This window comes from Paramormyrops kingsleyae, chromosome 18 (genome assembly GCF_048594095.1).
Source record: "Paramormyrops kingsleyae isolate MSU_618 chromosome 18, PKINGS_0.4, whole genome shotgun sequence".
In the NCBI taxonomy this organism is placed as follows: domain Eukaryota; kingdom Metazoa; phylum Chordata; class Actinopteri; order Osteoglossiformes; family Mormyridae; genus Paramormyrops; species Paramormyrops kingsleyae.
The window spans coordinates 6,614,416-6,641,996 of NC_132814.1; the positions used below are offsets into that span (position 1 = coordinate 6,614,416).

General features: G+C 46.0%; 2 protein-coding genes across 11 annotated transcripts in view; both read left to right on the top strand.

Annotated features, from left to right (window-relative positions):
* Positions 1-16,587, top strand: part of LOC111833350 (protocadherin alpha-C2-like) — a 110,006-nt gene extending 93,419 nt beyond the window's left edge. For 9 of the 10 annotated variants that reach the window (XM_072701984.1, XM_072701985.1, XM_072701987.1 and 6 more), the window contains exons 2-4: positions 4,808-4,866; positions 6,638-6,726; positions 13,844-16,587. In XM_072701984.1, coding sequence (XP_072558085.1) covers positions 4,808-4,866; positions 6,638-6,726; positions 13,844-14,145 — 450 coding nt within the window. In that variant the 3' untranslated portion in view covers positions 14,146-16,587. Of the gene's footprint in view, positions 1-486; positions 3,929-4,807; positions 4,867-6,637; positions 6,727-13,843 lie in introns of those variants that run through there. The other variant, XM_023794221.2, reaches the window with a different exon arrangement.
* Positions 16,588-22,833: 6,246 nt separating this feature from the next.
* On the top strand, positions 22,834-23,542 carry LOC111834673 (protocadherin gamma-C3-like). The gene has a single exon (XM_023794236.2). It carries the CDS (start codon positions 23,012-23,014, stop codon positions 23,540-23,542), a length of 531 nt encoding a protein of 176 aa, XP_023650004.2. The 5' UTR covers positions 22,834-23,011.
* Positions 23,543-27,581: the final 4,039 nt, after the last annotated feature.

A 27,581-nucleotide genomic window follows, 5' to 3' on the forward strand; every position in this document is an offset into this window, starting at 1 on the left:
TTTGGCTGTATTCAGTCACTTATAAAGAACCTAGAGTAATGTTGAAAAGTTGAACTCCGAGGGACCGTCTTCGCCCCAGGCAGGAAACTTAGCCCAAAATTCAGAGTTTGTAAGGAAAAATCTTCATTATTAGTGAGGTGATGCAAGTGAGGTGAGACAGAATGCTCCAGATAACCTGGGTGCTTGCACACCCTGCAAAAGAAAAGTGCTCTGTTATATACTTTCAACCCCCCCCCCCTTAAAAGTTTTTCTTAGACATGATTGGTCACCATATAGCATGTCCATCCATAAATTTCCTCTTCCAACCTCCAATCTTGCTTACTAAGTACATGCATAATGATTACATGATTGATTAATTACCTATTGTTCTATCGTTACATTTTATTTGTACTAACAGTTAAGCAAGTGTACCTGTGATATCCTGTAATGACGTTAAATATTTTACATTATTAGCTGAAATTATGACAAGCAATAAAAGCACCCACCCCCCCCCACCCCATCCCCAATTGCTCCTGTGCTGTTGGTTGTTAACATGACAGCCTTCCTTCACAAGCCCAGCAGATTCATTCCATCTTTCCAATTAGAACAGTTCCATGACTGGTGCGAGGTCAGCCTGTTCCAGGCCGTATTTTCTGCAGCATACTTATTCTGCCAAATTTTACCTTAACAAAAACAACATACTCTGTCCCGAAGCCTATAGAACAAAGTATTGTTCCCACAACCTCAAATGTAACATTATCTTCTTGCGTAAGGCCTAAGACTAAACATTAACCCCATGATTCCCCCTACCGCAGTACCATTCTTCCACAAATGACTAGGACGTGTGAATGTTAAAAAAAGAACAGTAATGAGGTTTTCTAAATTTACTATGCGGGCGCCGATGGAAAGAATTCCGAATGAACGTATCACCCGTCATCGTGTAAAATCTGATTTAGTGCACACGATGAAGCGTGCATGAAAGTACTCAGTGACTAATGAGTATTGTCTTGTTTTCGACAATTTAATTTGGTTAAATATTTTACTCTGAGCTGCAAGAAAGCAGCAAACTGTATTTGATAAGGCTGCCCATCCCCCAGCACAGACTCCGCTCCGCACGCTCAGGCAGAGAGGGAGAGAGAAATGGAGAGAAATAAGGGTGGTGATAGAGGGGGGCGGGGGGGCTGCGAGGAGCGATCCGCAGCACCAGCGGCAGGGAAACACACCCGTCAGCCGCCGCCGAGCAGAAAAAAAGAGAAGCAGGGACAAAGGAAAATGGAGGCATCGCTGAAGTACCAGTTTAAAGACAGACCGAGTGGATGTGTTGGTCGTTTTGCATGTAGCTGGACATCGAGTCTTTTTTAACGAGGCTGCTCGAAGCAACATCCTGGAAGAGAAAAAGACGGATAGCTGATTTCAATCCGTGTGCGGAATCTATGCGCTTGCAATGGCCGTGGAAAGGGGGTGTATGAACATTAAGAGGAACGTGCCTATATCCATTTTCGTTTTTGTCTTTTTTCTTTTTGGCGGATTTGCATTTGGACAAATTAGGTACTCGGTTCCGGAGGAATCGGAAGAAGGAACAGTAGTTGGAGATATCGTGCTTGATTTGGGGCTAGATCTGAAAAAGCTGTCGACTCGAAATTTAAAGGTAACCTCTATCGACGGAAAGCGATACGTGGGTATCAATCCTAAAAATGGAAAACTGTGTGTGACTGACAGGATAGATCGAGAGACGCTATGCGATTTAAACAAACCCTGCCTATTAAATCTGGAGGTTGTGGTCGAGAATCCGTCGGAAGTGCATAATGTGGAGGTGGAGGTTTTGGACGTGAATGATAACGCGCCGCAGTTCTCCACGGGCGAGATCCAGCTGGACATTTCCGAAGCTGCTCTCCCGGGTTCTCGCTTTCCTATGGAGAGCGCGCAAGATCTTGACATAGCGTCTAATTCAATTCGGCTGTACCGCCTCAGTCCAAACGAGCATTTCGCGCTGGACACTAACAGACCATTGGTGAACAATAAGCAAATTGAGCTCGTGCTTAAAAAGGCATTGGACCGCGAGCAGACCGCCTCCCATCAGTTTATCCTGACAGCTGTGGATGGAGGCACGCCAGCGAAAACCGGCACGGCTACAATTAACGTGCGCGTCCTGGATGCAAATGACAACACTCCTGTTTTTGACAGCTCGGTGTATAAAGTGAAACTGCTGGAAAACTCACCCAAGGACACGCTGGTCATAAAGCTAAATGCCACTGACCTGGATGAGGGCTCAAATGGGGAGGTGTATTATTCCTTCAGCAGCTACACACCAGAGAGGGTCCGGCAGATGTTCAGCATGGATGCCAACTCGGGGGAGATCAGATTGCGGAGCCCCGTCGACTACGAGGACACCAGCTCCTACGAAATGTATGTGCAGGCTATGGACCGGGGTCCCGCAGCCGTGGCTGTGCACTGTAAAGTGGTGGTGGAAGTGGTGGACGTGAATGACAACGTGCCGGAAATCGTGCTGTCCTCACTGTCCAGCCCCGTACGGGAGGACGCACGGGCCGACACAGTGGTGGCACTGATCAGCGTAACGGACCGAGACTCGGGTCCCAACAAGCAGGTCAGCCTGGAAATTGACCCAGAGCTTCCATTTAAGATTAAGTCTTTCCGGAACTACTACACCTTGGTGACGGCCGCCTTCCTGGACCGGGAGACCACCGCCGCCTACAATGTGACGTTGCGTGCCACCGACGGGGGCACCCCCCCGCTTTCGTCCCAGATGACCATCGAGGTGGACGTCGCAGACGTGAACGACAATCCGCCTCGCTTTGAGCAGACGTCCTACACCGTGTATGTGGTGGAGAACAACGCCCCCGGGGCCTCGCTATGCAGTGTTCGGGCGCAGGACGCCGACATTAACGAGAACGCCCGCATCACCTATACTGTGCTCAACGACAACAACCACGGCATCCCTGTCACGTCATATGTGTCCGTCCAGCCCGACACGGGCGAGGCCTACGCCCTGCGCTCCTTCGACTACGAGACGCTGCGGGAGTTTCACTTCCAGGTGAAGGCCCAAGATGGCGGCGTTCCCCCCCTCAGCCGCGTGGCTACCGTCTACCTGTATGTGACCGACCAAAATGACCACACCCCGGAGATCCTGAGCCTTCCGGCCAACGGCTCGCGCTTCACCGAGACGGTGCTGAAGAACGCCGAGGCCGGCCACCTGGTGACCAAGGTGGCCGCGTACGACGCGGACGCAGGCCGCAACGCCTGGCTGCTCTACTCGCTGGAGCAGGCCAGCGAGCCCGATCTGTTCAAGGTGCATGAGCACACGGGTGAGGTGCGCACCACCCGCAAGGTGGTAGAAGACAACTCCACCTTCTTCAGTATCTTGGTGGTGGTGCATGACCAGGGCGAGCCATCGCTGTCCGCCACCGTCACCGTCAATGTGGCCGTCATGGAGGCCCCGCCCAAGCTGATCCCCGATCCCAAGCGGATTATCCGACCACCCGGGGCGCTGCTCTTCTCCAACGTGACTCTCTACCTGATCGTCGCCCTCAGTGCCACCACCTTCGTGTTCCTCCTGACTGTGGTGGTTCTTGCCATAGTACGTTGCCACGCCTACTGCACCCAGCCAGGCTCCTGCTCCCCCTGCTGTGTGACGCAGAAGGTTCCTGCAGAGGGCGTCATGGGCCACGGCGGCCAGCAGCCCGGCAACAATGTAGTACTTCGGCGTGACCTAAAGGTGGAGCCCCACTACATCGAAGTCCGAGGAAATGGCTCGTTGACCAAAACCTACTGCTACAAGACGTGTCTGACGGCCACATCTGGCAGCGACACCTTCATGTTCTATAACACCGGCCTCCCACCTGGGGGCACCATGGGCTCCGAACGCTTCTTCACGGGCCAGAGTGGCCAGATGTTTGTCCGGAGACTCAGCATGCCTGACGCCGCGCTGCAGGTGTGTCTGCATGGACCCTGGTCTCACCCACCATTCCTTGCCATGAAGTTCCCATGCAGTGTCCACTTTGTTCACTTATTATCCTAAATGCTAACATGTTGCTCAACCGTTTGTCATTGTCAGCCAACATCCTGACCGTGACCATGATCTTGACCACATGGTCAATTGGTTTTTCATTAAGCTATTTTGTAAATGCCAGCAAATCTGTCAATGTCGTGTATCTGCTATGGTTGGCTCCCTCAAGTGTGGTTGGGTCATATGAAGACCTGCATTGCAAAGCTCAGGCAGGCTGATGCATTTACTATAATGTTCTTTCATTTATAGCAGATTGAGTGTAACGCTGTGAAGTTCTTATTTAGGACGGGACTGGTTTTGGTGCGATGTTATTAATTCATAGAGAAATGAATTCTGTGATGATGTTAGTTCAGAGCAGACTGATGGTTTGTGGAGATGTTGTTCATTTGTAGCAGCCTCATGCGTTTACCATGATGTTGTTTGGTCATGACAGACTGATAGTTCATTGTGTCTTACTTCAGTTTTAGATGTGGCCACTATTGACAGTCATTTGCATTGTACCTCACTCACTGATCAGGGCACCTGTGTCTGCTTGCGTCATTGTTTTAATTACCCCCCAACATAGCCGTCACTCATTTATTTTTAAACTTGACACAAGTGTCTTCTGGGAAATCAGGTCTGTACATTTCAGGTGAGTGGAGATGAGAAGTTTAAATGTCTCCCTGGAAGCCACACTGTCACACTCCTGAGCGTCCGACCCCAAGTGCCGCAGAATTCAGTGCGGCACTGGAATGGACGGGCACTGCCAAATTAAAGATGTAGCCAAATGCTAATTGTTCCCCTTGCTGTCTCCCTGTACCTCAGCCTAAAGCCCCCAACGCTGACTGGCGCTACTCCGCTTCCTTGAGGGCAGGAATGCAGAGGTAAGAACTGAAGGATGAAGTGTAAGTAATGAAAGTGTCAGTAATGACTCTACACACAGAGAGAGCTTCATACTCACCTGTTATTTTTCACACAAAATCACTGGTATATATTGTAAAAGCCAGATATTACTTAAGGCTCGCACACATTTTGCCTACCAGAGATTCAAAAACGGAACAAGTTCTGTTTTTTTTTCCAGCTACATCTGTGTATTCTGCCTATGGAATCTGTTTATGAATAAGTTGATAGTCTATCTTAGCATCTGCAGGGCTCAGAATAGTGGGAGGCTTTTTCTTCCCCAGATCCCTAAACTGATTTTAGATCAGTAAGAAACCAGGGCATTTGTTGTAAAGGGGTGTCATGTAACTGGCATGGGAATGGATCCACTGTTCATGATGCACGCACACATATTACTGGACATATGGCAGAGGTGTGTTCATTAAGGTAGGAGAGAGGAGCATAAAATGTTGTCCAAATCTAGAGGTACAGTGATGCTTCATGAGGGACCTTTTATGTTGGAATCTGTACCTTCCCCATGTCACTTGTCTTCATGAACCTGGTGCCAGCTTGGCTGTTTCCTTTGAGAAGTTACTTGTCTGGGCGCGGATCTGAGTAGCTTTGAGCTGCATCGACTTAGTGTTCTTGGGGACTTGTGAGTCTTCCAGTCTGTGCACAGCAAAAAGAATCAAAAGATTCCCTTCTGCTTGATGACTTTAAGCCATTACATCGCCTTCCGTCTAAAAGTAATTGAATAAAGGCTCTGACCTGCGTCGACAGGAGCGACTGACCGGTTGTCCCTCAGCATTTACAGAATGTCTCGACGTCCTTTAATGGCAGCTTTGGTGTTTTTCAGAGGACCTGAAAAATGTCACTCTTAGCTGCGCTTCTGCGTCCTACATTTCACCAAAGTCTCTTGACTGGGCTGCTGCCGTCTTCCTGTCCCCCTAGATACTCAGCCTAAATTGGGTCACAGATGCATAGCTGTATGAATAAGTGAAAGTGTAAATTTGTGTAAGTTGCTTTCCGTGCATGTGCCAGTGCAGATAACACTCCTTATATATCATGTAACACTGAAGATGGTTTATGAGGACTGTGTCTAAACCTCAGGTCTACGTTATGTACCAACTGGACTGTGACTGACGGGTCAAGCTGACATAGGCAGTATTACTGTCTTAGTGTCACCCAGGTGACCTGGACTGTGACTGACGGGTCAAGCTGACATAGGCAGTATCACTGTCTGTGTCTCACTTGGGTGACCTGGACTGTGACTGACGGGTCAAGCTGACATAGACAGTATTACTGTCTTAGTGTCACCCAGGTGACCTGGACTGTGACTGACGGGTCAAGCTGACATAGGCAGTATCACTGTCTGTATCTCACTTGGGTGACCTGGACTGTGACTGACGGGTCAAGCTGACATAGACAGTATTACTGTCTTAGTGTCACCCAGGTGACCTGGACTGTGACTGACGGGTCAAGCTGACATAGGCAGTATCACTGTCTGTGTCTCACTTGGGTGACCTGGACTGTGACTGACGGGTCAAGCTGACATAGGCAGTATCAATGTCTTAGTGTCAGCAGATGACCTGGACTGTGACTGACGGGTTAGGCTGACATAGGCAATATCACTGTCTGAGTCTCACCTGGGTGACTCACCTTCACCACCTCTTGACTTTCCTATTCAGCATTCAGCACTTTCCATCTTTTACCCTGACCAGTGTTGGCACAGGGTGTGTGTATGTGTGTCTAATGCATTTTCACTCTCTCTCCCAGCTCGGTCCATATGGAAGAGTCCTCGGTGATGCAGGGTGCGCAGGGGGTTCTGGTCCAGAATTGGCCAACCGTGTCCAGTGCTGCTGGAGGTAAGAAAAGTTTTATTATATATATTATAGCTAACCAGAAGGGCACTGAACGGGGCTTATCCAGGCTCGGGTTCTCTAGTTATCTCGTTCTCGGCTGGGAATCTGAGTGATGCAGTCGACATTCTGTTCCAGCACCCCCCCCCACCTCAGCCCATTCAACACTGCTCAAGGGTGTGTGTGTGTGTGTGTGTCTGTGTGTCTGTGTGTCTGTGTGTGTGTGTTTGTGCAATTCCGGCCCTAAATCTCCTTCTTTCCCCTGAACTGTTTGTTCACTGCACTCAAGGTCAGGGGATGTCAGCTTGCTACAGGGTAGGAGTGTTTGTAATGCTGTGGCTTATTAAAGAGGCGGCTTGCAGCAGAGGTACTGTACGGTGCTGTCCGTGGTGATGTGTACGTTGATGTGGGGTTTGGCTTCCGGACTGGCTGGGTGGATGAACAGTACTAATAGGCAGGGGTGTACTTAGTGATGAATGGATCGGGGGGCTGAGTCTTTACTAGCAGGGGCAGATGGCAAACTATTCATGACTAATAAGTATATATATACATTTAAATACAAATATACATTTATTTGGGGGGGGAGGGGTAAAAAACATTTCAAGGGGGCTAAAGCCCCTCTAAAATAGGCCTAACGATACCCTTCTAATACGTAGGAGGCCTTGGGGGAAATATTTAAACATGCAGTACTGTGCAAAGTCTTACCTCTGCTAAAGTCACCTCAGGATTTGCACCAACCGTCCAATACACCCATGCATTTTTTGACTGGAGCACTAGTACACCATATTTGGATGATGCACACACACGCACACACATGCACTCACACTCACACTCACAGATATACACACACACGCCCACACACTCACACTCACAGATATACACACACACGCACACACACTCACACAGATATACACACGCACACAAACTCACACTCACAGATATACACACACACTCACACTCACAGATATACACACGCACACACACTCACAGATATACACACACATGTTGATGTAGCTATCTAAATGGAGACTTTCCATGCATTTCTATAGGCAAAACAGTAATCCCAATCATGACACCCTTAACCATAAGTAACTAAACAAAAGACATGACTTTTGACCTTTTTACTTTTTTCATTGTACTCACAGATTTTTATTAGATTTTATTAGATTTATTAGATTGAGGTTATCCAAATTGTGACCTAAAAATGTCCCCTAAAGAAAGATTCAGGTTTTACCACACTCTGGGGACAATTCGGTCTCCAAATGTGATCCATGCACCACCCCCCCCCCCCCACTCAATGAAATCTGTATTATATATCTGTTCCAGTGCCATGTCAGTTCAGTTGAGTAGGTGTATTATAATTCAGCGTACAGTTGTCCAGCAATTCTGAATATGAATGTAACTTGAACAATGAGACAATGAGATGCGGACATAGAGGGGGGTATGAGGGCATGTGAGGGTTTTAAAGACTGGGAGGGGCACTGCAGTGTGGACTGGCTGCATGCCGTCATACAGATGGAAACACACTGCAGTTCTGTGGGCTCTTCATTGTGAGGCTCCCTTGGGCTCTTCATTGTGAGGCTCCCTTGGGCTCTTCATTGTGAGGCTCCCTTGGGCTCTTCATTGTGAGGCTCCCTTGGGCGCTTCATTGTGAGGCTCCATTGGGCTCTTCATTGTGAGGCTCCCTTGGGGTCTGTCTGGAAGCATCACTTCAGACCTGAACTCTGAGGGAGGCTGTGAAGGTGGCAAGAGAAACTGGAGTTGGAGAGGAATGAGCCATCTTCAGCAAGTACTGCAAGAAAAACAGAGAGAGAGAAAGAGAGAGAGAAAGAGAGAGAGAAAGAGAGAGAGAAAGTGAGAGAGAGAAAGTGAGAGAGGCTACATCAGAATATGTGGTTACTAAGGGGCTTCTGTTCCACTGGTTGCCACAGGAGTAGCGGGTTGCTAAGGAGCCACATCAGTTTCTATCAGTAGCTTTGCCTGTGTGAGTGTAGAACACGCTGTTACCCAGGCAACCATTCTGATCCCAGTTTAAGGTGGGAGAGCAAAGTGAAGAAGGAGAGAGGAATGGAGGCTAAAAACCAGTGATGTCCTGAGCCGATATCAAAGACTGGAATGCGGGTGACCCAGACATTTATTAATCGATCGGTATCGGCTACCGTAGCCTGATCCAAAGGTCAATACATTTAATTTTCTACATCTGCCTAATTTCTGTTGGTTCCGCAGAATGTAAGGTTCCGTCGCACGCTGCCATAAGCCACATGGTTTGAAACTACAAACTATTAAGATGTCAGCCGCATGGAAATTCTTTCAGCTGGAAACTCAAAGTAGTCAAGCGGCTACCTGTAATGTTTGCAATGCCACCCTCTGGGGACGAGGTAGCAACTGAGCGTCACGTAATATAACGAATCTAATCGGGCAATAGCCGAAACATTATAAGGAAGAATACTGTGAAATCGCCTGGTTTACTCAGATGAAAAATGCACCAGTGCCCACAGTACGTGTCTGTGTATTTACGTAGGGATTAAAAGATCAGATCAGCACTCGGAGTCGGCAGATATAAATATCGAATTGGATCGGTTGGGGAACTAAAAAGGCAGATTGGGACATCCCTACTATATACAGAGAAGGGGATAAAGGGAGAAGAAAAGGAGAAAATGTTTTGTGTTTGATGGGGAAATGATGAATAAAATGAGGGTGTGGTGGGTTACCTACATCAGTGCTTGCGTGCTGCAGCCTGTGGATTCGGGTGGGGCTCGGCGTTTGACCACACGGGTGTGGGTGTGGCTCGGCGTTTGACCGCACGGGTGTGGGTGGGGCTCGGCGTTCGACCGCACGGGTGTGGGTGGGGCTCGGCGTTTGACCACACGGGTGTGGGTGTGGCTCGGCGTTTGACCGCACGGGTGTGGGTGGGGCTCGGCGTTTGACCGCACGGGTATGGGTGGGGCTCGGCGTTCGACCGCACGGGTGTGGGTGGGGCTCGGCGTTTGACCGCACGGGTGTGGGTGTGGCTCGGTGTTTGACCGCACGGGTGTGGGTGGGGCTCGGCGTTTGACCGCACGGGTGTAGGTGGGGCTCGGCGTTTGACCGCACGGGTGTGGGTGGTGGTTGGCACTGTGGTGCAGGGAAACATTGACCAGGATGAGCTCACAACAGGTAGGGGGGGGGGATTCTCTTGCTTCCGCACACATATTCGTGTACACAGGGTAGTGCAGGGTGACAGGACATACAAACAACGCACGCTGGCACCTAGCGACTGCACAGACGGCGTGGCGGATAGCAGTCGTAAGACGAACGAGAGCCTCGGGCGGACAAAGGTGCAGCACAGCAGAGATTAAGCACATTTATTCACAAAAATGGGGACGAGGCCCCTTTACAAAAGGAGACCAAATATTCTCAGGAAATAGCAGAAGGCCCTGTGATGCCGGCTGTACTGACCTTCCCACCTTCCTGTCACCGTCATACATGCCGTTATATTTCAGGCGCTGTAACATAAGTAATTGTCCTTTAGCTCAGGGGCATAGTCAGGACTATTTTAGGGGGCATTAGCCACCCTAAAATGTTTTTTAGCCCCCCCCCCCCATATAAATTAGCATTTATTGGCTTAAGTCATGTATAGTTTGCCATCGCCCCCTCCCCCCAGTAAAGACTCAGTCCCCCAATCCATCCATCTCTAACTGCAATTCAGTTAAGTTCTGTTTGTATAACGCATTTTCACAACATGACATCATCTCAAAGCGCTTTACAGCATCCACACCCAAAGCCCCCAGTGAGCAGGTCAGAGGCGACAGTGGCAAGGAAGAACTCCCTAGCAGGAAGAAACCTTGGGAGGAACCAGACACAGAGGGGGAGCCCATCCTCCAGGGGGCAGCAGATGGCAGGGGCCGCTCAAATCAGCGAGATGGCAAAAGTCCTAATTCGCTCTGTCCGATTTTCAAGATTTGAGTCTCAAAGCGGAGGGCAGGCAGGTGCTGGCAGGCAGGTGCTGGCAGGCAGGTGATGGCAGACAGGTGCTGGCAGGCAGGTGCTGGCAGGCAGGTGCTGGCAGGCAGGTGCTGGCAGGCAGGTGATGGCAGGCAGGTGATGGCAGGCAGGTGATGGCAGGCAGGTGATGGCAGACAGGTGCTGGCAGGCAGGTGCTGGCAGGCAGGTGCTGGCAGGCAGGTGCTGGCAGGCAGGTGCTGGTGCTGCTTCAGATGGCAGGATGAAGAGTGGTGCAGCAGCAGGGCAGGCAGGAGAGACGCCGCAGGTAGTGGAGGCGTCGCAGGCAGCAGGGTAGGCAGAATATCTCGATAATTTGGGGTCTCCAGGCAGCACAGCCCAGGAGGGGTGGGGGAAATAAAATGTGCAATTATCCAAAGCAGGGGAGACTAGAGGCAGTGCAAGCAGTTTGATGAGGGCAATATGTAAGCTCTGGCATATATGGCTACGGCAGCATAACTATACCCTTCTTTTGTTTGATTTCCAATTTGTTTTCATTTCTTGCCGTGCAGTATTTTACCCCAATTAAAGTTAATTTTTCCCTGTTTAGATGATGCACTAAATGCATTTTAGGTTATTGCTGGTTATGAGCTTATTTTGAAACTGACAGGAGGGGGTTACTGGGCTCAGACCTTTGCTATGCCAGTCTCTGCCAGACCTTCATGCAGGCCTGACATTTGCTGCCCTTACGGGTCATTTATAGCAGCTTATAGGTCATTTTCCTTCTTATTAACTTATGCAGTTACACGCACTGATCTGTAAAAACATCTACTGTGAAAACAAATCGTCTATGTCATTTTCTCCTGATGAGGCTTATGGTGGTGGAACGACCTCTCCGTCTAACACCCCGTTCTCTAGCTCCTCATGTTCCCAAGCAGGCTGGCAGACAAAATCCCTTCCCTTTGTCCTGCGGCCGCCCCTGGGCCTTGATATGCCGGAATGTGCCGCACCTTGTCACGAATGTGCTTAGAAAAGCTGTAGAAAAAAAAAAGGCGCCCCTGTTCTTTCAGTCATTATCCACGGCTCCTGGCCGTAGGTGAGGATTGGCCAATAAACCCCTCACCAGGAACAGCCAATCTACTCATTTCCAAGAGAGTATCAAGGCCTCAGATTTAGAGGCGCTGGTTCCCATCCCCGCCGTTTTGCACTGCTCAGGCGAGTGCTGGCTGGGTCCCGGACAGGTGCAACAAATAGAGTGACGTCATGTGCAAGTAGTGAGCATGTCACTTTTAGCCACCAATACTGGTCACCATCACAGGCACAGCAGGGCTTTGACCTCCTATCCAAAGAAAACAATCACAAACAGGAGCGGAGACAAGATGCACCCTTTCCAGAGGACAGCACCCACTGTAAATGACTTTGACTTCATGCCAAGTATGCAGAGGCAACTCTTACTTTATTCACATGGGGAGGGGGTTAGGTTGCTATTCCTGTGATCGGAAGGTCGCTGGTTCAAATCCCCTGAGTGAATTTCACTGTCAGGGCCTGGATCAGGGCACCCGATATCTGCAGGGCCTGGCAAACACTGCACTCTCTATTGTACATCTGCTAAATAAATTAATGCAAATGAATGTGGCACACAGTACTAGCCGCAGGATGCCATATTCCTGCAGCACCTCCCACAGTGATTAATTGAATCTGCTACTTCCATTCCACCTTAATTCATAATATATTGGATGATGTCACCCTGTAATATGTCCGTTAACACTGGGGAGATGCAGTAACACTGAGGAGTGTAAACCGGCGCTTTTTCCTCTTTCTCTTTAGGAATGAGGAGAAGGCGAGCTCTCTGACCTTGCATTGTATGGTCAACACGTGTACAAAGAAACATTACAGGACGTGATGAAACATGTGTCTTTGCCAAAGACCAATCAACACACAGCAAGAACTCAGTGCTTAAGTGAAATTCAGGTCCTTTTAATTGAAATGGTAGTTTACAAATCCTATCCTAGCTCAGAGTGTCCTCCCTGACGTGGATTATCTGGTCATCCTGGTTAGATCCCACAGAGACATACTCATGATTACATATTAACACACATTAAATACACTTCATTTGGGGCCACTGTACTTCCAGTGTGTTGCCACGCTCTGATGTTTCCATTGTTTTTCCAGTCTGCAATGTCACCTGCTTAAGGGAGTCTTGCTCAGAATGTAAAAAGCCTCAGTTCAGTATTGAGAACCTGTATAAGATGGGTGGCTGCATCACTTGGATCTGCTGAGCTTGTGAAACGCTAATGCGCAGCAGAGACGCGGCCCCCAGGGACTGCATATGTTAATGCAGAAAGCTCAGCCACAGCATACTAATGCAGTGATCTCAGCTCGGTCATGTTACTGCAGTGAGCCAATGCAGTTAGCCTAGTTAATAAACATCAACAGTGCTCAGCTGAGTTTAAAGGTTGAACTTGCACGGATCTGTTTAGTCAATTGTTCTCGTGAGAAAAAAAAATCATAATTGGTAGAGCAGGGGGCCCTATCTTGAGAGGCAAAGAGTCTGTGAGGCTTAAAATGAGCATGGAGCTTAGAAATAGGTCAGCAATGTAATCTCTGCGTCTTTTAGTTTCTCCCTCTAAAACATTCTTCATCTGATGGTTCAAAGTCGCACCAGGAGCTATTTTAGCCATTTTCTTTTTCACTTTCTTGTTAATCAGTCATTTCTTTCAAGTGTAACCTTTCTGCGCACTACGAGACACATTTGCTGACGCCGTTGGCATGATGTGTGTCTGAAGTAATCGTACGCCCCTCAACCTACTTTGATTCAGCTTCTTATCACTACAGTGCCAGGGTTCTGCTGCCGGCTTTTCAGAAATAAATATGCCCACCAGCCCTGCATTAAACAGGGATGCCCTGCAGACTGATCAAACACAGTCCAGTGATAGATGTCGTTGATGGTCATAATGCTGAAGTAATTCATTAAAACATTTAAGAATACTGAAATGATAGATTAATGACATTTGATAATACTGGAATGATAGAAGATTCACGTTTAATAGCACTGAAATGATGTAATAACTTTTTAATATAGTCAAATGATAAAATAAAACACTTTATATACTGAAATGACTTGACAATAAAGGGAAAAAAGTGGGTGATGCTGCTGCTGAAGTGAAGGTGTGACTCTGCTTTCTTTCTCCCTCTCTGGTAGATGGTGAGGGTGGCGAGCATTCCCCCCCAGTGGGCGCTGGCATCAACAGTAACAGCTGGCATTTCCGTTACGGCCCTGGTCCCGGGTACGGGCCCCCACAACATCTGAAGCCGGGCGAGGTCCCCGAGGCCTTCCTCATCCCCGGCTCGCCCGCCATCATATCCATCCGGCAGGACCAGGCCGGCATCGACGACAAGGGCGACTTCATCACCTTCGGCAAGAAGGAGGAGACCAAGAAGAAGAAAAAGAAGAAGAAGGGGAAAGACAAAAAGGATAAGGGCAAAGATGACGGAGACGAGTAGAGTAGGCGTGCATAGCAACAGCCAAACGGAAGCATACTACGAAAAGATATCCTCCATGATGCCAACCATGTAATCCCTGACGCAGAGTCCCTGCCCATCCACACATGTGTCCATTAGAATACTAACTCACTTCCTTGACCTGCTGGTCTTGTTGAAATGAATATTGTCTCATAGCGTTTTGTCATTGGCTGCAGAGAGCAGAGAACCGAAATCCCACCTCCCTGCTGTGGCGTGATGCCACGCCCCCACGCCTCTGCGTGTCCTTGCGGGCCCCACCCAACTTGGCCTCAGTATTTTTTGCCCAGCACTCTGTTTTTATAGAACACCATGAGTGATTCAGACTAACAACAAACAAGAACAAACAACCAACCAAGCGAAGTGGGTTTTTTTGAACTGGCTGGCTCTACAGGCCTAGTAAACACACAGAAACACGGGTGACGGAACGGGTGACTGGCAGGACTTAACGCCCAAAAAAGGACACTTATTTACAGCTCTCTCAAGTCCTTTAAGGAGGCTAATGCACTCACACCCCCCCACCGCAGACAGAGCCGCACCTGGATGGTGACTGATCCCACAACTGGATGAACATGTTCTCCTGGACTTTAAATAGCAAAGCAGTAGAATAGTAGGAATGACGCTCACTCTTCTTTTTACTTCCAGCTTGATCCTTCTATTCAGAATTTTTTGGATTTATACATGAAAAAGTTAAATAATGAAAATGTGTTGCCTGACGTTCCGGCATGTTTGAGCTTAGAACCCACACTTCTGCTGCCTTTCTTCAGGTGCTAGGGCCCCGGGTATGGCTGCCTTTCAGTGGCCTGGGGATGCATCCCATGCCAGTCTGCAATTCAGACAGCATCTGCAAGCGGCTGGAGTCTGACCTTTTTGTCCAGAGACCTGACACAGAGTGCCCAGAGCACATAGGCTCCCATATCCTGACTCAGTAGCAAAGACTTCACTCAGCTGGCTGCAGTGCTGTGGCAGAGAGAGAGGGGGCATTAGGGAGGGGGGGGGAGTGAGGGATAGAGGGAATAGTGTAGAGCAGTGTTACCCAACCTGGTCCTCATGAACCCACAGACGGTCCACATTTTCACTCCCGTTCAGCTCCCTGCCAGACAGTAGGAGCAAAAACATGGGCTGTCTGCAGGCCCCCGAGGACCAGGTTGGTGTAGAGCAGGGGTGGCCAATCTTACCCGCAAAGGGCCGGTGTGTGTGCGGGTTTTCGCTGCAACTCCCTAATTAGATTACTAATTAGAGGGCTGATTGGCTGAAGAGTCCTCACACCTGGATTTGAACAGCTGACCTACAGGTGATCCCAAAAACCTGCATACACACCAGCCTTTTGCCCTGGTGTAGAGGGAGAGAGAGTGAGACGGGTTCTAAATGAATACTGCTTGAGTTCTAGTCTGTGCAGCATAGAACCATTTGAGTTATATTCCTGTAGATACTGCTGAAATCAAGGGACATAAGAGCAGTGCGTGTCAGTGTGGTGAAGAGCAGTGTGGTGAAGAGCAGTGTGGATTTCGGCGTTTTGGTGGATTATTTATTTTTTTCTTTTTTGGTGGGTTTTTATTTTTTTTACATGCAAACTGTCATTATGCTCCTCTTTGTTTCCCCCCCCCCACAACACCAACCTATCAGAAGCTATGGCATTGTGTATCTGCAAACACCAATCAGTCAGGAAAAGTCGCAGAGTAATGTTTTTGCTGCTACTGGTCCAAGCCCCTCTTCTGTCTCCTGGTATCTGAGAAACTTGGTTCTGTGCTGTCAGATCACTAAGTGGCTGTTTGCATGTTATGATTAAGTGAGATACAATATATAGATATATAGATAGATATATATAGAGAGATTATGTTTTTTTCCTTTCATTAAACACCCAGAGATACATATAGTCTCTGGTAAAATATATTTCACAGAAATACACAGAGAATTCATCTGGGTTTCCTCCTCTTAACATTAACTTAAACTAACCTTATAGATATGTGTAATGCTATAGTGTAACGCTTTCAAAGCAACTTTTCATTCATATGATTTTTGTCAGTTACGTTCGCATTAAGCTTTTAAACAATTACGATCTAACATTGTACCATGAAAGTGAACTCTGTATGCGCTTATGAACAGACCTTCCCTTCAAAGAAAAACTGAAAACAGAAACCCAAAAAAAGAGGAAAGACATAAAATGACAAAAAAAAGGTCTATGGCTCCTATGCTTGTGTTCTATGTGTGCTCATGCAACCCTGCTGACCAATGGGAGCGCAGTGCTCCCAGCCTATTGACTGTGCCCGTGCGGTTCTGTGCTAGAACCTTTTTGTACACCTGCTCATCAGTGTGACGGTGAATTAGTGACTTTCTTTTTTTAATTATATGAATACTGGTAATGTGTTTTGTTTATAAATCACAAATAAAAAAACCTTTCTTAAAAATCTGACGGTTATGCTCAAACACTGTTGTCTTTTGAATGTTTGTAGTGGATTAGCATGCGGTTTGGTGTTAAGTTGGAAAGCTAAGAGATGGGGTTACCTAGGGCTTAAGTTGGGTTCTTAGTACAACATATACAGCAGGGGACTGTCTCACAAAGCAAGATTTCCTGCGTAGCCAAATAACTTGCTGAATTTAAGGTACGCCAGTGTAAATGGACTTTGTCTTCGTTCACTTACATTTAACCCAGAATACCTTAAATGCGACACATTATCCAGCTAACCAGGAAATCCTGTTTGTGATACAGGCCCCAGTAGTGCTTTCACCCATTAACCTTCAGTTCTTAAGTGTAAGTCTCTGGGTCTAATATGTCAAACAACCACACACTGGAGTCGACATATAGTAATACCAGGCTGTACGTATGATTGGCTGCTTTGTTTGACCTACAGAATGATGGTGTGTTTCTGATCTACCCTGCAATTACAAATGGTGAGGCTCCTGGTCAGTGGTATTAAAACTTTATGATTGGTTCCGGCTCTGAGTAGGGTAAGCAGTTTCAGAAAATGTATGGATGGTTTGATTTGTTATCATCGTATAATATGTACAGGCATATCATTTGTTCACATTATTTTTCATATTTCTAAAGGTTTCAGTTTCAAAGTAGGTTTGCCCTTACCTCAACTACCACCCCCCCACACACTCACAGTTATCTACTTCTCCCCCTCCCCCCTTTCTCACATTTGCACTCCCTGTAATTCCTTTGTGCCCCACCAGGGCGGCGCACCCCTCAGTTTGAATACCTCTGCTCTGCGTTTTATATCCCCATGCTGGCACAAAGCTGAGCCAGAGGTTGGCACCCAGTCTCATAGAAGAGTCAAGTAAGGCCATGTAGTGTAATTAGAGCTGTGTGCTTCTCATACATGCATCCTTTTCATTGGGAATATAAATAACATGGAGAACCTGCTTTACTTACAATAAAATGCTGTCATCAGCCCTTTCCAGAAATGGTCTTATTAATAATAACTTCAAATTTTGCTGTAGCTTTACTGCAGCTATCTCTTGAAACGGTCCTTCAGGTTTGTTTGCTGGGGCAATCGCTGTTTATTTATGCACATTAGATTCGCCTGTGGTCTTGTTGGTATTATGAATATGAATAGAAACAGGCACAAAAAAGTAATGAATATTTGTAAAAAAAGGGCTCAGTGGCTCAATGGGCAGCATTGCTGCATTGCACCGCTGGGTGGGTGGGTGGGTTTGAGTCTGACCTCTGCTCTGTGTGTGTGGGCTCTGCATGTTCTCCTGGGTTTCCCCAGGGTCCTCAGCTTTTGCCGTACACTGTGATAGACCGGCATCCCATAAACACTACTGCTCCGGGGCTTGGCACCTGTTTATTTGCCCTCTGGATTTGTAATACACATATATAAGAATGAGAGTGATCCAGTTATGCACAGATATGCATAATCCTGCAGACCAGTAACCCTCATATGACCTCGAGCACTTGTGTGAACAATGTCATGGGGGGGGGGGGGTGTGTTTGTTTGTGTTTGTGTTTGTGTTTGTGTTTGGTACATCTGTCATAGCCAGGTTGTAAGGTATAGCGGGATGATGGCATGATGTTCTCCTCGTGTTATTAGGGTTTCCTCAAGGTGATCCAGTTTCCCCCCCCCACAGACCAAAAAAAACAGTATGGTGAATTGGAGTTACCAAATTGTCCATAGGTGTGTGTGTGTTTGTTTGTGTGTGTGTGTGTGTCTGTGTGTGTGTTTGTTTGTGTGTGTGTTTGTTTGTGTTTGTTTGTGTGTGTGTGTTTGTTTTTGTGTGTGTGTATTTGTTTGTTTGTGTGTGTGTATGTTTGTGTGTGTGTGTGTGCATGTGTGTGTGTGTGTGTGTGTGTGTGTACCCTGCAATAGGTTTGCAGCCCATTCTGCGTGGTTCCCTGCCTTGCACCCATATCTTCCGGAATAAGCTCCAGACCCCCATGAACCTGAATAGGACAAGCGGGCACAGATAATGGATGGATGGTTGGATAGATGGATGGATGGATGGATGGATGGATGGATGGAAATGGATGTTATCAGGTGTGTTTTTAAGCTTCTGCTTTCTCCAAAAAGGAACAATGAACAATAAATGGAAAACAGCATACCGTGGAAGTGCTTCATGTTGCTGCGGTTTCTTCCTTCACAGATCAGCTTGTTTCTAAAGTGTGTCTGAAGTGAAGAGCACAGAGTGTGATTAAGGCTGACGAGACGCCTATCCCAGAATATATGAACTCTGTGTTATTTTTAATGTATTTTTACAATGAAATTTACATCTATTTACATCTACATCTATTACTCATTAGGTCCAATTTTAAAATAAACTCAATACATTTACATGCACAGCTAAGTGAAGCTACTGATATAACTGAGCTACGCCATTCAATCGCATATCATCTGAATTCAGTTTGTTAATAAAATTCAGAATTACAGTTCTGTAAATCATACTACACATATCTACAAGACTTTAAGAAACACAGCTCTGAAACTGCTTAAATGCTTAGGCAGAGGTGGACATTTCTGGTCCAGAAAATACAAATCCAGACCAAGATTTCGCTTTGACTTTCTGGACCTGAAACGTCAACCTCTGCGCAGACGATCACACACCTTACCACTCCCGTCATACACGGATCTTTAAAATACTCGGTACTGTTTTCCCCAGTCATCTTGCATGTTTATTGCATATTCTTATGCTTTGACATATTTGAAAACACCAACAAATACTTATATTTACAGTATTCCAAGGATATTGCAGCAGAGGGAATGAAGGAGAGGAGTGGAAATTTTCATGCACCAAATGGGGAGAGTTGAGGAAAGACTTCTGCTCATGTTTCATAATAAAAGTCCTCTTCAAACCACCTAGCCATCCTTTTATATTGTACACAATGTACAGACTTGCTGTGAACCACCAACTCACAGTGTATGGAGCCACCTAGTGTCCTTTCTTGTAACGTGCAGGTTTTAAAATGCAGCATTAGGCTTTATTTTCTTGCATCTGCCAGAAGTAGGAAGGTGAATATCACTGCCTGTTTCCCTGTAGCCGCAGAACTATGATTGGGTAGTAAGTGGTGTTGTGGCCTGAACTGATCAGATTGGGATAGAGGGTCTGAGTAGCTTCCAGCTTTACTAATGCAGGCCCTGAAAGAAGGAGTCTACAGGAGCTCAGCTGTGGGAAGAGCATCCATTTTACCATTGGTCAGTTAAAAGGAATTAGCTACAGACCACCACATGTTTTACTTCACTGACAAACCATGTGTGTCACCACTGTGCATTTATCTAAGAAAGTACTTCATCTGTCCAAAGCTATTTGGCCTAACAAGGATGCTGAGCTTAAAAAACTGAAAAATAAAACAAAATACGAGATTAGTGAGATGGGATTGGTCCGCTTTGTTTTGTTAATATTGGTCTTTAGTCTGGTCTCAGTCCATTTCAGGGCCTACAGAAAAGGTAGGCCTTATATTTACAGTGAAACACTGAGACTGACGAGGGAAACTAGTCCAGTGAAACTCGATAAGTTGCTGTTATTATTATTCCTGATGTACATCAGCAAAGGAACCCAAATTTACAGTGAAACACTGAGACTGACGAGGGAAACTGCTCCAGTGAAACTCGACAAGCTGCTGTTATTATTATTCATGATGTACATCAGAAAAGGAACCCAAATCTCATACCTTCCTGTCCAGCAGGTAATTTGCCAGTGTATGTAGGGAAAGATGGTAATATGAATTATTTTTACACTCACAGGCATCTATCCATCATCGTTCTTATTGTCGCTCATGTGGTGCTGCCCTTATCTAACAGCTTCAAATGCGAAAGCATAAGAAACGCTGTGAGTTTTATATGAACTAAGTGGGAATGGAAACACTGCAGCTGTTTGTCTCAGCCAGCCGAAAATGTGCTCACAGAGTTGTCTCTCATAAATTGTCTGCGAACTGAATTTCATACTAGCAGAATCACGGGTTAAATGACTAGATAAAGATCACACAATGTTTCCCTTTTATCTTAACATTAACACCTCCCCCATAACACATTCATAGGAATTTCATCTTGCTATCGTAATATAATATTATTATTAGCGCTGCATTTAGAGTAATGAAGAGAGATTATGTCACACCACTTCCCTGTTTCAGTTTCTGAGAGAGCAAGTCAGCTGAAAAGGAAAAACTACAAATACATAAATGGCAGTGAGTCAAGCCACAGCAAGAGATTAGTTTTATTTTTGATATGTTGCCAGCTTTTGAAAATAATAATAATTTATACTAGTCTTGTGATAGCAGTTAGGAATTATAGAAGTATTTCATTGATCAGACTGACTGTGAGTAGTTGATGCCAAGTCCTGGGTTGTTCCCTGCCTTGGGCCCATAGTTTCTGGGATAGATTCAGCTCCCCCCTCCCCCTCCCAGCTCTAAACAGGGTAATCAGCTAAAGAAAATGGATGGAGGAATGCTGAATCGTGTTTACTGGGTGGTAGGCCTACATCAACACTTCTTGTGGGTAAGCATATTTTCAGCCTGCAGTACCACAATGTTACTGCGAGTGTCGCTGCTGAGCACAAGAGGTTATCTGAGGATGGAGGTGAAGAGAGAAGAGAGTCTCCACTGATTCAGTGAAGCTGTGGTAGAGCTTATACCTGATGTTTTTGTGGTGTTCTGTACTGTGTACCCTGTATCTGCACACAAGCCATTCCTTTAATGTGTTGCTGTATTTGTAGTCTGTATTGGTACATCTGTCATAGCCAGGTTGTAAGGTATAGCGGGATGATGGCATTCTCTGTATGTGTTCAGTAACCACTTGTCCCTTCCTGCTCCTGTATGTGGCATGGAAGGTATGAATTCTCAAAAATCCATTTTCTACAAAAAAAAGCCACTGTCACTACAGATATTCAAGTTCTATCTCTCTTCTATCTCAACCATTATTACACGAGTAGCCAAAATTGTGGAAACACCTAGCATTTTTGGCATTACACGCATATTGGTAGTAATGTTTATGTAGAAAACGCTGTTAAGTGAGCGGTTTGTTTAATTGTGCAGTGTTTTGAGCGGGCATTATTTCGGCCATTGGAGGCGTCACGCAGGACCCCACGTTGGGTTTTTTTTCTCTTCTTTGCTTTCCTTTAGGCTGGATGCAGAGTTCAACGTAGTTTTGCAAAGTTTTGTTGGGTTTATGGTGTAGTTGTGCGTGCTTGCTGAGTTCATTCGTACCGCAACTATGCTTTGTAACCGGAGCAAATGTTTATTGTTTTATGCGTTTGTAATTTAAAATAAACATATCGCACTGATCGCAGTTCGCGTTTTGCTGTGTTAATGCCGCTCAGTTTAAGAGTATTGTATGTTCATTTGTGTTTTGTAATGCAAATGGTTAATATAATTTAATATCTATAGGTTATTTGTTTAATGTTTGTAAAACTATGTTACCTGTGAGCGGTAGTTAGGCTATATGTTGATTCCTATGTTTTTATTTCTGTTTCAGTAAACCACAATTGCATAATCCCCCAACAAGTATCCGGACTGCTTTGTGGGTGCTGTGTTAATGCGCTACTATCCAACTATAGAATAACCTGCCATAAGTAGGCAAACAAACCCAGTGTTCTGATCGGACACTCTGTAAAGGTTACCACCGGGAGAGAATCGGCGTCCCCCTTTTTTTGTAAATGACACTCTTTTACAGTTTATAAACAATCAAATAATGTTACAAATATCATGCATTGGATGATTAAATAAGTAACTGGAACAACAGTTGAATAGAGTTCTGCAATCTCTTAAAATTGGAAGTTTTCCCACAATTTTGGCCACTAGCGTAAGCAGTTCTCTCATGCGAGTTCTCGTGCTGAATAATGTGCCCTTACAATGCGCTAAGATGTCAATATAGGCAAAAAAGTCATTAAGTGCCTTCTAAGTCAGCAAACATGATGAAGTGTCCTTGAAATGAAGAGAAAATTTTCCAGTGAGATGCAGTTTCCAGTGAGATGCAGTTTCTTGCACATGTGAGAAAATTGTATGAAATAATGTAACCTCTAGGAAAATGTGCTTCTAGGCTTCCTGTGTGTGTTTTTATTTAGCTTTGTAACATTAAACTTAATAAATCTGTCTGTATTAGTACCAATAAATCTTCTACCAGACAAACGTAACATTGATTTAGCCCTAAACAACGTGCTGCAGTTTTTAAAAAGACTCAAAGCGTCGCTGTTCACTACTTGAGGAGGACCAAATTGTTTGCTCCACCCAGTGTCGTAATATTCGCAGCAGAAAAGTCTATGTGTGTTTGGACCGGAGAATGAGACGAACTAAACTGCTGTTAAGCCTTTAGTAAACCATTTTAAAACAGCTGAGACAATCTGCAACGATTTGGGCTATACGGATTAAAAATCATATGGTTAAAATCAGGAACCTTCATTTCACCATTTCATACTGAAGATGAGACACAAAGGGATCAAGGCAAAAATTGTTCTCTGCCGGTGGGTAATTGTCATTTTCATGTTTCATACCAGTCACGGAGATATAAGCTATTCCATATCGGAGGAAACGAAACGTGGATCTGTCATTGGAAATATAGCCAAGGATCTTGGGCTCGATGTTAAAAGACTATCCGATCGAAAAGCTCGTTTAGATGCCGACAGGACCAGCAGAAGCTTTTCTGACATAAATCTGAGCACCGGCGATTTGATTGTGGCGGACAGAATAGACAGAGAGGAGCTTTGTGGGCCGAGAGTTTCATGCACGTTAAAATACGAGCTGATCCTTGAGAATCCACTGGAGCTACATCGTATCGCAGTACAAATTCAGGACGTGAACGACAATTCTCCACGTTTTCATAATGATCGGATTAAACTGGAAATACAAGAAATGGCAGACAAAGATTCTCGGTTTCTTTTACCTCAGGCTTTTGACCTTGATATCAAACAGAACTCCGTTCAGCAGTATTTGTTAGAAAATAATGATCATTAGAGAGAGATAGAATACCGCTTCTTTCAAAAAGATTTATGACCCAAAGGTCATAAAGGTCACGGGTCAAAAGTTCACTGGATGGGCGGTTCTGGGGCGTGACGTCACCTGGCTGTGACGTTGGGATAGGGGTTTATTTGTATATAGTTTATTTATTTATTATAATTATTATAATTTAATTATTTATTATAATTTAATTATTTATTATAATGTAATTATTATTATTTTAATTTGAGTAGAGTGCTTATGAGTGTGTTGTTTTGTCTGCATCCACCGGGTGCCGAGCAGGGGACTGAGCAGGGGGGGGTTGTTGCGTTAAGGTCTCAAACACTGGGTCTGAGTGGGGGTGGGTTACCTGATGGAGTGTGAGCGTACGCTGTACCACCGTGGTAAGGTCCGTGGCTTTGGAGAATCTGTAGAAAAGGGCTCTGAGAGAGCGATGCTGTGTCTGGTGCGGTACCGTGGTAAGGTCCCGTGGCTTTGGATAATCCGCAAAGGACTCGGAGAGAGCGATGCCGGAGAGCTGAGAGTTGTGCTGCGCGAGACTGAAAGAAATCCTGTGAGAATGACCAAGTTGGAGCTAAGAATGAGAGGAGGAGCTGGGTCTGACGTCCAGTAAAAAACGCTTAGCAGTAGTTTGACCATCTGTGTGTGTGTGTGTGTGTGTGTGTGAAAGCCGACACCCCCCTGCAGCAGTAGCAGTTTGGCCTTGTGTTTTTCCTCATGCAACCTATGTACATCCCGATAGGTCAAATCCCGGTCAAACTGTAATTTGGGGCACAGATCAAGTTTGACACTTTGTATTTCAGTAAATTTTGTTAAAGTTTTGTCTTTTCCCCCCGACTCCCCGCCACACATCAAGTTTGACATTTTGTATTTCAGTAAATTTTGTCTTTTCCCCCCGACTCCCCCCATACCGTCTACGCAGTTAAAACGTACATCGAAATAGACAACAGATAAAACTTGACAGGACGTATATTTCTCCTTAAAGAATCCTAAAAAGTAACCAACCACAGAAATTTTTAGTATGCCGAGAAGGGTTTCACTCCTTTGGTAAAGAGACACAAGTACCCCACACCCAGTATCATCATCAAGGCCTTGCCCTACTGGAAAGAGAAAACTACTCGGGACCTGCATAGAGTGAGTATATTATTTCTTTTATGCGTGTTTTATGATAAACACCATACAATAAAATAACTTAAAATAATTATTTTATTTTTAGAGATTCAGCTATTTTGGGTTTGTTTTTTTCTCTACGGGAGACGCTGCGGTTAGAAAACTCCATATAGTGAGTATATTATTTCTTTTATACATATGATAAACGCTATACATTAAAAATAACTTATTCTAATAATAGGTATTCCCTGTTTTCTATGTACAAGAGAGACGGCGCGGACCGGTCAAGAGAAAATCTACGCAAGACCTGAATCAGCAGATATGGACGGAGCAACACCCCCTCCTCTACCCGAAGCGCTATTAAATGAAATGGACAACATCAACAACGGTAATAATGATGAAAATGATGCGGTTTATCAACACGACTCGTCAGCACCACCACCACCAGCGCCTATACCCGAAGCGTTATTAAATGAAATAGACATCATCAACAACGCTAATAATGATGAAAATGATGCGGTTTATCAACACGACTCGCCACCCGCGGCATCTGGTGAATCCAGGGTCCAAGAGCCCTGTTTCCTACCGTCCTTAGAGACATTAATAAGCATGTTAAATGAAAGGGGCTCTGAAGCAGAAGCGGTGCTGCCCGACGACGAGGTCGCGTGGTCCCCCGCGGATTCTGAATTGTGGGAAGTCTTGTCAGACGTAGAATTTCTTCTCGATGCCGAGGAGATTGAAAATGACTTGGGACTGGGGCAATTTGAAAATGTTGAACAGGACGGTGGCGGTGGTGACTTGGATCACCAGCCTGACGGGGTCGTGCATCGCCGCAGATTCAATAATGTACAGATTAGGCGGATTCTAAATATTCCGCGACCTAGAAACGAAGCCAATTTCCGCGAGTACTATGAAAATGTAATCGAGGGGTTTCAAAATATTGTGAATGAGGCGATACCTTACGCCGCATGGGGAGCTTATATTCAGGTCACCCTGCGCGGTGACTTTTTAAACGACGAGTTGTCGCAAATTGTACGGTATGGGGAAGGGGAGCTGACAGATTTCCAGCAATTGTTGGATCGCCTGGTTCAGTCTAATCAAGAGATTTTAAACGATTCCAACCTAGAAGTAATAGTAGACGTAATAAATATCCCACGCGGCGGTGGAAACAAACGTAAACTACAGACCATGTTAGCTTCAGAAATAATTTCTAAAAAAGCCAAACACATGTTTATTATTAAACAAAACGACAGCAGAGCGTGTTTCGCTATAAACTTGGCGCATATGCTCCACGGAAACCTCACTGACGCCGAGGGTGAAAAGCTCGGCCTGGAGTTACAGGAGAAAGCGGGTTTCACCCCCGACTACGCAGTCGCTTTGAATGACATTATCAATTTTGAGAAAATCATTGATTGCAAAGCAGTGGTGTATTATCAACAACATTATTCAAACAATCTCCAAATTTACCAGACACCCACACCTACCGACGATAGACGGGTGGTGTATTTCTTTTTACACAAGGAGCATTTTTACGGCATTAAAAGCGCCAAGGGCTTCTTAGGGGCCGGCTACGTTTGCACTAGCTGTTTCAAAGGGTACGACTCGCCTCATTCTCATCGCTGTAGAAAATTTTGCAGCGTCTGTCAGACTAATTGTAAAGAAGGTGAAATCACACCGGGGATAGTGTGTGAGCGGTGTAATCTCAGATGCTTAAATAACATGTGCTTCGAGCGTCACCGTACGCCGAGGGTCTGCCCCATTAGGGGTGAGATTGCTAGCCCCTGTGACAAGTTCAAAAAATGCAAAGCTTGCGGGCTCAACTACTACCAAAGTCCCGAGAACCCAAAACCGCACTCGTGTAAAACAGTAAAATGTAATATATGCGACGCTAAGTTGCAGTCAGCAGAATCAGACATATCCACCCCACATCTCTGCTATTTAAATCCAATCGAGAAATCTAACAAAGGGAAAGCGGTCGCCCAAAGCGGCGAGGGCAGTAAAAAGCCCCCCAAATATGTGTTTTTTGACTTTGAAACATCCCAGAGCTCGGGTACCCATATCCCGGTTTACGTGTGCGCCATCTCCGATCAGAATGACACAATGACCGCCGAGGGGCCAGACTGCGCGCTGCACTTTCTCAGACATTTCAGGACGCCCTACTATACAGGGACGTGTTTCATTAGTCACTATGGAAAGGCGTTTGATAATTACATAATACTGAACGCTATGGTGAAGGAAGGAGTGGAACCGCGTGTGGTGTCACAGGGGAATAAAATCATTCTCATCCTGGACAGCGTGTTTGAGCAAAGGTACATCGACAGTCACTGCTTTCTAAGCATGCCGTTGAGAAAAATCCCCGATGCAATGGGGTGCTCGACTCAGATGCGAAAAGGCTATTTTCCGCATCATTTCACAGACATGGAAAAGTTTAGTTACGTGGGGCCCTACCCTCCTCCCGATCAGTATGGGCCCGAGCAAATGCCCTGCAAAGAACGCGACAAGTTTTATCAATGGTACGACGGTGTAAAGCACCAGACCTTTAATTTTCACAAAGAGATGATCGCTTACTGTAAGAACGACGTGGAGATTCTGAGAGAGGGCTGCTTGCGCTTCCTGCAGGAGTTTGAAACGCTCACGGGTTGCGACCCCTTCTCCACGGCGACCATCGCTTCGGCCGCGTTGCTGGTTTACAGGACAAATTTCCTGCCCAGAGATACGATCGCGATCCCGGACGTCTGGGATTACAGGAGGCAATACAAAAGTTATTCCAACGTCTCGATCCAGTGGCTGGAATTCGTGGGCCGCACGCGCGGCATAGAAATTCGACACGCGCTGCGCGGGGGTGAAGTGCGCGTGGGGCGCTTTCACCTAGACGGATACGCTGAGATAGAGGGAGAGAAATGGGCTTTCGAGTTTCTAGGCTGCC

Coding starts and splice junctions, on each gene's coding strand:
- LOC111834673 (XM_023794236.2), top strand. CDS start 23,012: ATGAGACACAAAGGGATCAAGGCAAAAATTGTTCTCTGCCGGTGGGTA.